General features: G+C 51.9%; 1 protein-coding gene across 1 annotated transcript; it reads left to right on the top strand.

The window, feature by feature from the left end:
* Positions 1-5,186: 5,186 nt before the first annotated feature.
* Positions 5,187-10,591, top strand: Six1 (SIX homeobox 1). The gene is made up of 2 exons (XM_021647259.2): positions 5,187-6,059; positions 8,004-10,591. The coding sequence occupies exons 1-2, from the start codon at positions 5,500-5,502 to the stop codon at positions 8,296-8,298; spliced, it is 855 nt and encodes a 284-aa protein (XP_021502934.1). The 5' UTR covers positions 5,187-5,499; the 3' UTR covers positions 8,299-10,591.
* The last annotated feature ends 234 nt before the right edge of the window (positions 10,592-10,825 follow it).

Here is a 10,825-nt window from a genome sequence, read left to right as displayed (position 1 = left end):
GAGCAAACTGGGGAGGGAGACGTTTTAAGTTACTAGGATTTATATATAACTACAGGCTTACCTGAGGAAACCGGATAGTCAGGGAATCACGCAAACAATAAATCTAATTGCATCTAAAATTTCACGAAGTTTGATTTTGGGGAGAGAGAGAGAGAACGACAAAAGGCAGGCTAACGTTTTAGTTTTTTTTTTAAATAAAGTAGATTTATAAATAGATTTTTAAAGATCTCAGTGAAGAGATGAGGAGGGACAGAGTCTGCTTTCCTTAAAACTGGAATTTAAAAACATTTTTGTCTCTATGCAGATTTTAATCTCATAGGAATGTGCGTATGTTTTCTCTATATACATTTTTTTGCAAGAGTAATAAGAAGAATTATAATTAAAGCAGCGGTACCCGGATGGTGGTTTCTGTTTTGTTTGTTCAAGATATGAATGATCAGGATCCCAAAGAGATGTGCAGAAGAGAGCGGTTTGTCTCTTTTCTTGGAGTATGAGCCAAAACAAATCAGCCCCTGATGGTCTGGGCTGAAATGCAGCTCACTGGATAATTAACTCCATCTTTCCAGTCCACCCTAACTGTTTATTTAGTGTCACCCTGCATTACCATCACTAGCACTTTCCTCTGAACAGGAGGAGCTGCAGGCTTTCACCTCCCAAAAGGAAATTCTTGTAGCTTAGACAGACGCGGTACTCAGGATGTACGTTAGTTGAGAGAGGAGAGGGAGGGGAGAGTTGATTGAATAGCCAATGGAAGGTGAGCACTTTGCAGACTTGCTCCAGTGCAATAGTTAAGGAGAAAGGGGCCGGTGCGTCTTACAGTCCAGCCCTAAGGACCGATTTTGACACCTCACTCTCCAGGAAGGCGATTGCCACCTAAGGCTGGATGGGATCTTCTGGTGTCCCTGGGCCGAGCCTCCTCGGAGTGCAGCTGTAGTGACGGAAAGACCTAAGAAAAAAAGGGTGGTGGTGGGGAGGGAGTGAGGAACGGGCTAAAAGAAGGGACGAGGAGGAGACCGGAAGGAGAAAGCAAGAGTCGAGAGTGAACGAGTGAGTGACAGCTCAGGTGCAGACGAAATAAGCCACTTTTCTTTGAGTAGTACAGAGAATGAGACGGAGGCACCTTGGGAGGCACATCCTAGAACCTCTCAAACTGCAGGGGCCAAGCACTCCTTCCCGACCCCCTCTTGGAGTTTTCTGGACGAGGAGGGGAGGGAACTGGGATAGGAAACTCAGGTTGGCCGAGAGCGGAGTTAGGGTGTAGGTCTTTGGGGTCGTCGTATTCTGTCTGTCCCTACGTGTGTCCTCGGGATGGTGCGGAGATGGGGGTGGCATTTTCTGCTGGGAGGACCAGGGCTTCAGGCGTTAGACTCCAGCTGCTTCTGTTTGTCCAGGTGTGGGAGGGGGTGGCGGTCGGCCGGCGTCCCGGGCACCGCGGAAGCAGGAGCCCCTGTCCCCCACGCTTCCCGCTTCCAGGAGAAAGCCACTACCAGCCCCTGCTCCCATACATAAATACATTAAGGCTGCAGACAAATCCTCATTGTTCAGAAATAAGCCGAGGAGGCCGGACGGCTCCCCTCCGCGAGGCAGAAGCGGCGGAGAGGATGGGAGGGAAGGAGGGAGGGAGAGAGGGAGGGAGGGAGGCGGGGGCCGCGCGGATCCGGTGTCTCGTTGCAGATTCCCACTAAAGATAACGAAACGTGATCTATTTTTCAGAACAGCAAGTGGATGGGAAAGAACCTTGACAACACAAACCTCATTTACTAATGGACTGGTTTTGGGTTTCTCCTCTCTGGGTCCGCAAATCTCCCTTCCTGATCCCTCGGCCTATTCAGTCCTAGCAGGCAACGGCGGCGTTCTGGACAGGGCAGGTGGGCAGCAGCTCGTCCCCCAGGATCAGAATCGGGTTCCCAGAGACCCTGGGCAGGAACGGCTCTCTTCAAAGCAGAGGAAAAAAAGATGAATATTGTCGCCTCAGCTCAGATCTGAGTCTCTCCGCACTGCCGCACAGAGATGGCTGTTTATTGAAGATGCCCTTGACTTCCAAATCTGTAGGTAGGGTAGGAGCCCCAAGTCCTTCTTGATGGTAAAAGAACTTTAAGAAACCCGACCGGGCGCCTCAAGGCAGCTTGCTTCAAGTCAAGAGGGGGGAAAAAAACCTAAGGAGGTCCCAGATACAGGATTTTGACCCAAGGCCTATGTCAGCCCAGCAGCTCCTAAGGTTTTCATCTTGGGTTTTCAGCCCACTGCTGGGGTATATCTGGTCCCTACCTGTATTTCGAGAGAGAGCCTCTTCCGCCCAGCTCTAACCTACTAAGCCCGGACAGGCTAGAGTTGTTGGGTTTCCTTTAAATTCCCGACTCCTCTCTGCTTTTCATGAGATTTGCATTGACAGCAAAGGTTTTATGTTACAGAACAGCTCAAACCTTTCTGTGCGCGATTTAAAATGGATCATTTGGTTTATGTGGTTTGTAAATTCATGTCATTTTACCTCTTTTAGTGGTTTTCAGTGAAAGGTTCCATTTTGGGAAACCTTATATATCCAAGCCAATAATTATCATTTATAACAATTGGTTCCCTTAGCCGAGGGCTCCAAATAACAGGTAGGCTCCTTGGTACAAAGCTCACAGCACTTTTCCTTTCTAGTTAAGTGAGCTATTGGATTAAATGGGGAGAGGGAGGAGGCTGGCACTTCATTTACCTTTCTGCCAATTATCACAGCACCTACGGAACTCCTCATTTGTCACCAGCGCCTGGGACAGTCCTGATTCCTTTTCAACAGAGACGAAAAGAAGGGGAATCTAGAGGATGCCAGGCCCATGGTGGTCACACACTGCCACCTTCCTCTCCCGTTAGTTAGTTATCCTCTGTGAACGTATGCCCATATACATTTGTGTATCTGTGTGAGCTATACCTCCCTTCCCTCCAAAGACTGTCGATGACAGAGTGCACGCGGCCCTCCAGGCACCGATTGTCCTGCAGGGTGCGACTCTGCTTATGCCCCTCCCCCTCCCATTTTAATTGTGCACACTTGTTCCGGACTTTAGGGTGCTGATTCTGAGAGCCCAAATAAGTCCGAATGCTGGTCCTCACACAGCTGCCATGTCAATAAGGACTGTTCCAAGCAGAGACACTCCTCCTGGCAGGACACTTGCAGTTCCCCTAGACTTCATCTGAAGCGAAGCGTCATGAGCACTAAAATAAGACAGCGAGGGAAAATTACCAGGCACACAGCCTTGGGCTCAGCCGTGCCAGGCTTCCAGTTTAGAAAGTAAGTCATCGGGCGTACCATGTGGCAGGAGCTCTTTTGAAATAATACACACCCATTAAATGAATTTTATAAACAACAACAACAACAACAAAACAATGGAGCCTAATCGTAATGATGTATCAGCATCTGCTTCCAAGGTTTAATTGCATGGCTAGAAGGAGTTTCAAGGAGGAGGAAAGCAATGTGTGGGAGCTTATCAGAGTGGGGGGGGGACGGGGGCTTTCTGTCTACTTGTAATCTCTGGGGAAGCAGCCTTGAGGTGGGAACCCTTTATGAGTTTGAAATGCATATTGCAGGGTGTGCCAGACTGGGTGCATTATTTTAAAACCATATAAATAATAAAAAGGGAAAGCCTTCTCTCACTTAGATCTCAAAATGCTAAAGGTTCTTTGGCTGATGGAATCAAAACACTGAAAGAAGACAAGCAAGCTTAAAGAGACTAGTGTTTGCTCCCCACCATTCTCTAAGAGGGCACACTGAAATCAAAAGCATTTTTGAAGTGTACTTAAAATTCTGTTTTGAACTTATCTAATCAGAGATAAGTATAGTCATAAAGTCACTCCCCTTCCACCATTTGGCTTCCCTTATCTCCACACATTGTTCTTATCTGCTGCCAGTCTTAGCTACTGACAATAGATTATCTTTGTTTAGAGAGGCTAATTGTTTTCAAAATCTTTTTAATAATTGCTTTGGAACAAGGTGTGCAAATGAGGCTTAAGATAATTACAGCTCCATTTGTTTGTGCTGTTTTACTAAGCGTCCTCCACACGGGAACGAAACAGCAGAGGATGGGACTGAAAGTGCATGACATCTCTCATTCTCTGGCAGCAAAATAGGCCAGCATTGCAAGGCGCGCGCGCGCGCGCGCGCGCACACACACACACACACACACACACGCACATACTTTATTTAATCTTCGTGGAGCCACTGTGGTTCTAGCTTTGAGGGCAGTGTCCCTCTTAGAGCAGGGCAAGGATTATGTTACAGCCGGACGGTTATTGGAGCTGGGCACAGTTTTATTTAATTTACACCCCATTCAGCCCCTTCTGCATGAGGTTCCCAAAACATTTTTTTGCTGGTGGCAAGTAAAACTTTTCAGCATTCATCGATGGCAGAGGCTGCATTGGAAAAACTCAGCCATGCAAATGGGGAAACTGAGTCCAGAAGCCTGTCGACGTCGTCAAGACACTAAATCGCAAATGAAGCCCTGGTGTGTCTATCCATTTGGCTACTGTGCCAGGCTCAACCCTTCTGGTCCCACTTCTAGAGGCACTTTGAGAATGAGGGGAACGCTGCCCAGATCAGAGTGCCTGCACCCTTTGGGAGGTGTTGGGGGTTAGGGAGAATGGGGGAGGGGATTGGCTCCTGGAGCTGAAGCCAAACCCGGGAGAAGCCACTCTCTGAGCGTCTGCAGCAGAGAACCCTAGGTCTGCTCTTGTATTATTTATCGCTTTCCATAAGCTATTCATCAATCCATTATTTATTCATCTCAACATTAAGGTAATTAAATATGAGCTCACCGGGAAAAGCCAAGACTGCAAGGGACAGGGATGGGGAGCACGGCGAAGAGGGTCATTAGAACGTCTGCAGTCATTGATTTTTCTCCCGAGGTGCGCGAGGCTCCCCTTAGGTGACACCAAAGAGAGCGCCGCTTGGCAAGGTCCGGCACCCTGGCTCCCTCCTCCGGACCCCCACCTCACTTCCCACCTCCCTGGGTCCTTCTCCTCCCACCACCGCTCCCCATCACCCAGGCCCCACAGCTTCGCCCTCCCTCCGCGAGCCGGTAGGGCGGCGCGGCTTAGCGGCCCGGGCCCCGGCGGCGCGCAGGCTGGCCAGCTTCGGATTGGCGCCGGGCGCAGCCAATCAGCGTGCCGGGGACACTGCGCGCTTTAAGGCCGCGGCGGAGAGAACAGAAACCAAGTTCCCGGGCAACTAGCAGCATCCACCCGGCGGCAGGCGGGAGCCAGCGAGGCCCGGAAGGCAGCGGAGTGTGCCAGCCACTCGGGAGTCGAGCGAGCCCCTTCTTCTTCACCTCGCTTTGCCCTTCGGCTCCCGCCCGCCAGAGGTCCGACCGGTCTTTTAGCCCTCGCCAAAGCCTAGGGAGGGGGTCGGGAGCAGCCGCGCCCCCCTCCCCGCGGCAGACGCGCCCCCCCCCCCTCCACCCCTCGCTCTCCGCGTTCAGCTCACTTGCCGCGTGCGCCCGGGCCCGTGCGCCCCCGGCAGCGCCAGCCATGTCGATGCTGCCGTCGTTTGGCTTCACGCAGGAGCAAGTGGCGTGCGTGTGCGAGGTCCTGCAGCAGGGCGGGAACCTGGAGCGCCTGGGTAGGTTCCTGTGGTCGCTGCCCGCCTGTGACCACCTGCACAAGAACGAGAGCGTGCTCAAGGCCAAGGCCGTGGTGGCCTTCCACCGAGGCAACTTCCGCGAGCTCTACAAGATCCTGGAGAGCCACCAGTTCTCGCCGCACAACCACCCCAAACTGCAGCAGCTCTGGCTGAAGGCGCACTATGTGGAGGCCGAGAAGCTTCGCGGCCGGCCCCTGGGCGCCGTGGGCAAGTACCGGGTGCGCCGAAAATTCCCGCTGCCGCGCACCATCTGGGACGGCGAGGAGACCAGCTACTGCTTCAAGGAGAAGTCGCGGGGAGTGCTGCGGGAGTGGTACGCGCACAACCCCTACCCCTCGCCGCGGGAGAAGCGGGAGCTGGCCGAGGCCACCGGCCTCACCACCACCCAGGTCAGCAATTGGTTTAAGAACCGGAGGCAAAGAGACCGGGCCGCCGAGGCCAAGGAAAGGTACGGGGCGTGCTTGTCCAAGGCTGGGGCCATCCCGGAAGAAAAGAAAAGTCTCACTCCTTCGCCCCTTTTCTGCACCCCCTTCCCGAAAGGCATCGGCTACCGAATCCCTAGCCGCCGCCCCGGCCCCCTCCCCACCCCTCGGCGACGCCGCAGCCAAAGTTTACGAACCCCTGGGCTTTGCCTGCCGGGCACCGGGCCGCGTCTGCGTGGAGCGCCCGCGCGTGGGGGCTCTTCGGTGGGGAAGGGTGTCGGGAACTGCCGGCGCTGGGTTTTTTTTTTTTTTTTTTTCACGCCTCCCTGGCTGGCTGCGGCGTAGAGAGGGGTTGGCCCGGGGGGTGGGGGGGTTGCCGATCAGAGGGAAAGGGGAGCGTTGCTTGGTATCTGGAGGGAAGAGCCGGGAGGAGGTTCGGCGCGGCGGAGGGTCTTGAACCTCCGTCCTTTCGCTCCGCCTTCTGGCTAGTCTGCGCAGAGCCTCCCGGCGCCTTCCGGCGCTCTCTCGGGGTAGTCTAGGGGATGGGAGCCCTGCGTCCTTGCGCGCTGGCTGGACAAAGAGGAAAGAAATGCCCTGAAAACAGAGCTCCGGGGGCGGGGGAAACGGCTTGCTGGCCGTCTCAGCCGAAGCCCCGAGCCTGGAGCGCGCACCGCCGCCTGTCGCGCTCCCTCCCTCGCGCGTGGCCGGGTCGCCGCGGGCGAGGAGTGAGTGGGGCGCCTGCCGCTGGCTGGCTTCTCCCCGCCCCGGAGCTTTGCTTCCCCTGCCCCGCGGCGCCTGCTGCGGCCCGGAGGTTGGGGACCGCCCGGGGCGGGCGGAGGCAGGGCGCAGGCAGGGGAGACCGGAAAGCCGGGGACCCGGGGCGCAAGGCCCCGCTGGCTCTTCTTTGTTCGTGGGCAGCCTGGGGGGCCGAAGGTCTGCCTTCCTGGGTTCCCCCCTCTGGGTCTGGAAACCGCAGAGCCTGTCTGGATTCCTCGCAGAGAGAGAGGGAAGAGAGAGAGGAGAGAGGAGATCGTGCTGGGAAGGGAGTGTGCAGACGGCCCGGCGCTGGGCGTGGGGTGGCCGCGAGCGCTGGGCGTGGAAGCGCGAACCGGGGGAGCCCTGAAGTTGACCCGGCCCGGGTGCGGGGACTGACTGACCCTGGGTGGTGCGGGGCCCGGGGGGCGCCCAGCCGGGGCAGGGCAGCCAAGTTTTCTTTCCTGCCGAGAAAGGGTTGGGAGGCTGTGGCCTGCTGGCGAGCAGCTGGGGCGGAGGGCGGCTGGGCTGAGGTGGCACGGGTCCGGCTAGCCTCCGGTTTACAGAATCGGCGGGTCCCCCCGAAGCCAGGCGACGGCCCCCACTCTCGGGTGAAATCCGAGAGACCGGCTAAGCTCCCTGCCCTCGCCCAGGTCACTGGGCCGCTCTGGGCACGACTTCCCCATGACCTGTCCTAGGTCTCTGGAACCGCGGTCTCCGGACGGGGACGGGGAAACTGGTCGTCTTGATTGTTTCCTCAGATGGAGGCGGGCGATTGACTTGGGTCACTGCGAGCGTCCGTGCACTGGACACTTTGTCTCCGGATCGTTTCTTTATCGCAGCCACCATTTGTCGGAAGGCTTCCAAACAGTTACTTGGAAGTTCGGGGCTGGTGGATAGGCACTTAAACATAGCTGCTTGAACAAAATTGAAAACGCTTTTTTTCTCTCTTCTTTTTTGCTTATTTTAAATAAACCCGACTCACCCCACTTTGAGAAGTACAGGAGGGAGCTATCTCCATGGATCAGGCTCTCCATTTCTCTCCACCTCCCCCCATGACCCTTGGGGCTGGGTGGGAAAGAGCTCCTCCATTTGGGTTGGTGACAGATTGCACAATGGCCCTCTCCTCCTTTTCAGACTCCCCTCCCTTCACCTCACACTTTTTTTTTTTTTACTTTTTTTTTTTTAACCATATGGTGTTATCCTCTATTTCTCAGGGAGAACACTGAAAACAATAACTCCTCCTCCAACAAGCAGAATCAACTCTCTCCTCTGGAAGGGGGCAAGCCGCTCATGTCCAGCTCCGAAGAGGAATTCTCACCTCCCCAAAGTCCAGACCAGAACTCGGTCCTTCTGCTACAGAGCAATATGGGCCACGCCAGGAGCTCAAACTATTCTCTCCCGGGCCTAACGGCCTCACAGCCCGGCCACGGCCTGCAGGCTCATCAGCATCAGCTCCAGGACTCTCTACTGGGCCCGCTCACCTCCAGTCTGGTGGACTTGGGTTCCTAAGTCGGGAGGTTTTACAGGGGCCTCCAAGGGATGGCTAGAGCAGCAACCGACCGCAGCAACTAGGGACACTTGTACATAGAAGCCAGGAACAATTCTGATGCTCGTTTCTGGGGGTTCTTTGCGCCTAAAGGAACGGTGGGGTTCCACAAATGTCTTTTTAGAAATTACAACCGACAGCGATCTCAGTCGAGTACGGTCTCCCTCTCCTCTCTCCTCGGCTCTTAATACTCTTGCATTTCTCCTCCCCACAGAAAGGTCAGGAAACAAAGAACAGCACCCAGTCTTGATTGGGGCGACCCATTTCAGTGGCCTCTTCCTCCAGCTCTTCTTCTTCCTCCTCCTCCTCTTCCTCTTCGTCTTCTTTTAATGAACAGATATTACAAACCAACTGGATCTTAATTATTTTCTTTTAATTTATTAATGGAGAAACGGTTTAGGGAAGAGGAAAAGGAAACGAAGAGAAAAGAGAGACGTATCAAAATAATGAAAACAAGAAACCTCCAGTCTGAGAGGAGCTGGCTGCCTTCTTAAGATGATTAGGAAAAAAAATATAATCATAACTGGTTTTTTTTGATGGGAAAATTAAGTTTACATTTTTCATATTTAGTGTTAAATAATTTTATGTAGATTAAAATAAAAGAACAGTATTAGTGGGGAAAACAAGTGCCTAAATGTCTTAATGCTCTCTATGTGAGGTGGTTAGGAATAGAAGTGATGGTAGCTATTTTTGTCAAATTTAATGGGGGTTTTGGTGATTGTTTCCTTGGGTTTTTTTTTTTTATTTTTATGACAAACTTCACAAGTGTACCAATAAGGGAGGGGAAAAGCCACTTTCCTAAATGTCCTCACTTCTTCCCTCAGAACTTTCCTGTCTCCAGGCTGCCTCTGCCCAAAGGATTCTGCCACTCCTACTTTCTACTTGCAAAGAGGGGTGCCAATGAATCCGGCAACCCGCTATTTGTTACTAAAACAGCATGTGTTTTTAGGCTTCTTTTCTATTGTACCTAAACCAGTCTAAATTAAAACTTCGTAGACCACCGGGAGTTTGATTCTGTTTCTGAAAGGTGAGTTCTGTATTGCTGTCATTGGGCCTATTTAAAGAACAAGTTTTCTTGCTTTCTTAGTAGCAGTTATGAATTGCAGGGTATTTTTGAAGTCTATCACCTGAAACCAAGAATAGTGGCTAGGTTAATGATATGATGAAAAGAGAAGAAACTTAGCCTGGGGTATTTATTTATTTTTTATTATTTAGAAATGCAGTTTTGTTTACCACGGTTTCTCCTCCACAGCATTCATATGTTAACTGGGCTCTTTCGTGTTGACAACTTATGGAAAGACTGTGAAAGTAAAAGTAATTTATCTGCTTTTTTTTTTAAGAAAAAAAAAGGGAACTCGAACAAAGATTTAAAATTATGAATTGATCTGTACAAATGAAAATGCAGGCCATCGGGAGCTCTTTTGTCAGATAGTGTCCAGAAAAATCCCAGTAATCATGAAGGCTCAATGTTCTTTTTGCCTGGGGCAAAATAATGTGTCTCCTGTATTTAGCTTTTAAGACTAGTGAAACAAATGGCATTATTTATTAAAATTCTACTCAGGATAACAGGATTGGCTTGCTCGTGCTTTGTAAAATATTGTTCCCCAGGGAGAGTTTATTTATTTTTCTGACATGACAGTTTCATAATTTTGATTTTTCCTCATCTATAAGTGTCAACATTAATATATTTCTTTCTTACCTTTCCCTTTTGTCCTTGAGCTGACTGAGTGAAATGGTGTGCGTAGGAGCGCTCGTGAGCGCGTGCGTGTGTGAAATTTAGGCCTGATTATGAGTTTTTTTTTTTTTAAACTGTCGGATTGTTTTGCGTCCAAGAGAGAAATGGCCACTGTGCTCTTAAATATAGTCACTTTTACTTATAAAGTCATTTTCCCTTGGTGACGGACAGATGTGCGCACAGCCGCTCAGAGACCATCATTTGGCCTGGGAGCTCCGGGTCCCCATCTCCCCTGTTAGTGTTTTGGATCATTAAGTCGGTGTTTATTTAAGTCACTGGGGTGTTTATTCTCCACGTCTTGGGCCACGGAGAAGCGCCACCCTCTGCAGGAGGGGCTCTCTCGGGGAATCTCCACACATTCTTCACATTCACTCCCCAAAACAAACAGCCGGCACAAAGATAGCTTTCAGTGACCCTGACAGGCTTCAAAGGAGGCCGCGGAAATCTCTCTGGAAAATAAGGAAGGGCCAATTACTTTAATTTCTTACATGCCCCCGCTTCCTACCCGGACCGCCTCCCGCTCTCGCAGCCTCGCTCCTCTTGGCATAATTGTGGAAGTTGTGTCTCCCAGGGCGCGCCGGCCCACTTCCTGCTGGATCGGTTGGTGGGTCTTGGAAGAGTCTGTGTTCGGGTCTGGCTAGCAGCTAGGAACGGCGGGTCCTGTAAAAGCCCCCGTGATTACTGCTTGTAAACTCGTTAAAAGGACAGCTTTCTGTCATAGCCATAAACTCTTTGTAAAAAAAAAAAAAAAAGCC

The sequence above is a fragment of the Meriones unguiculatus genome, chromosome 7 (genome assembly GCF_030254825.1).
Source record: "Meriones unguiculatus strain TT.TT164.6M chromosome 7, Bangor_MerUng_6.1, whole genome shotgun sequence".
Classification (NCBI taxonomy): Eukaryota; Metazoa; Chordata; class Mammalia; order Rodentia; family Muridae; genus Meriones; species Meriones unguiculatus.
The sequence above is the reverse complement of the archived record's forward strand: the minus strand, read 5'-3'. Positions and strand labels throughout refer to the sequence as shown.

Bases quoted from the DNA above. Each gene is read 5' to 3' on its own strand.
- Six1 (XM_021647259.2), top strand. From the start codon at position 5,500: ATGTCGATGCTGCCGTCGTTTGGCTTCACGCAGGAGCAAGTGGCGTGC. The intron at 6,060-8,003 runs GTACGGGGCGTG...TCTATTTCTCAG, and splicing joins GCCGCCGAGGCCAAGGAAAG to GGAGAACACTGAAAACAATA.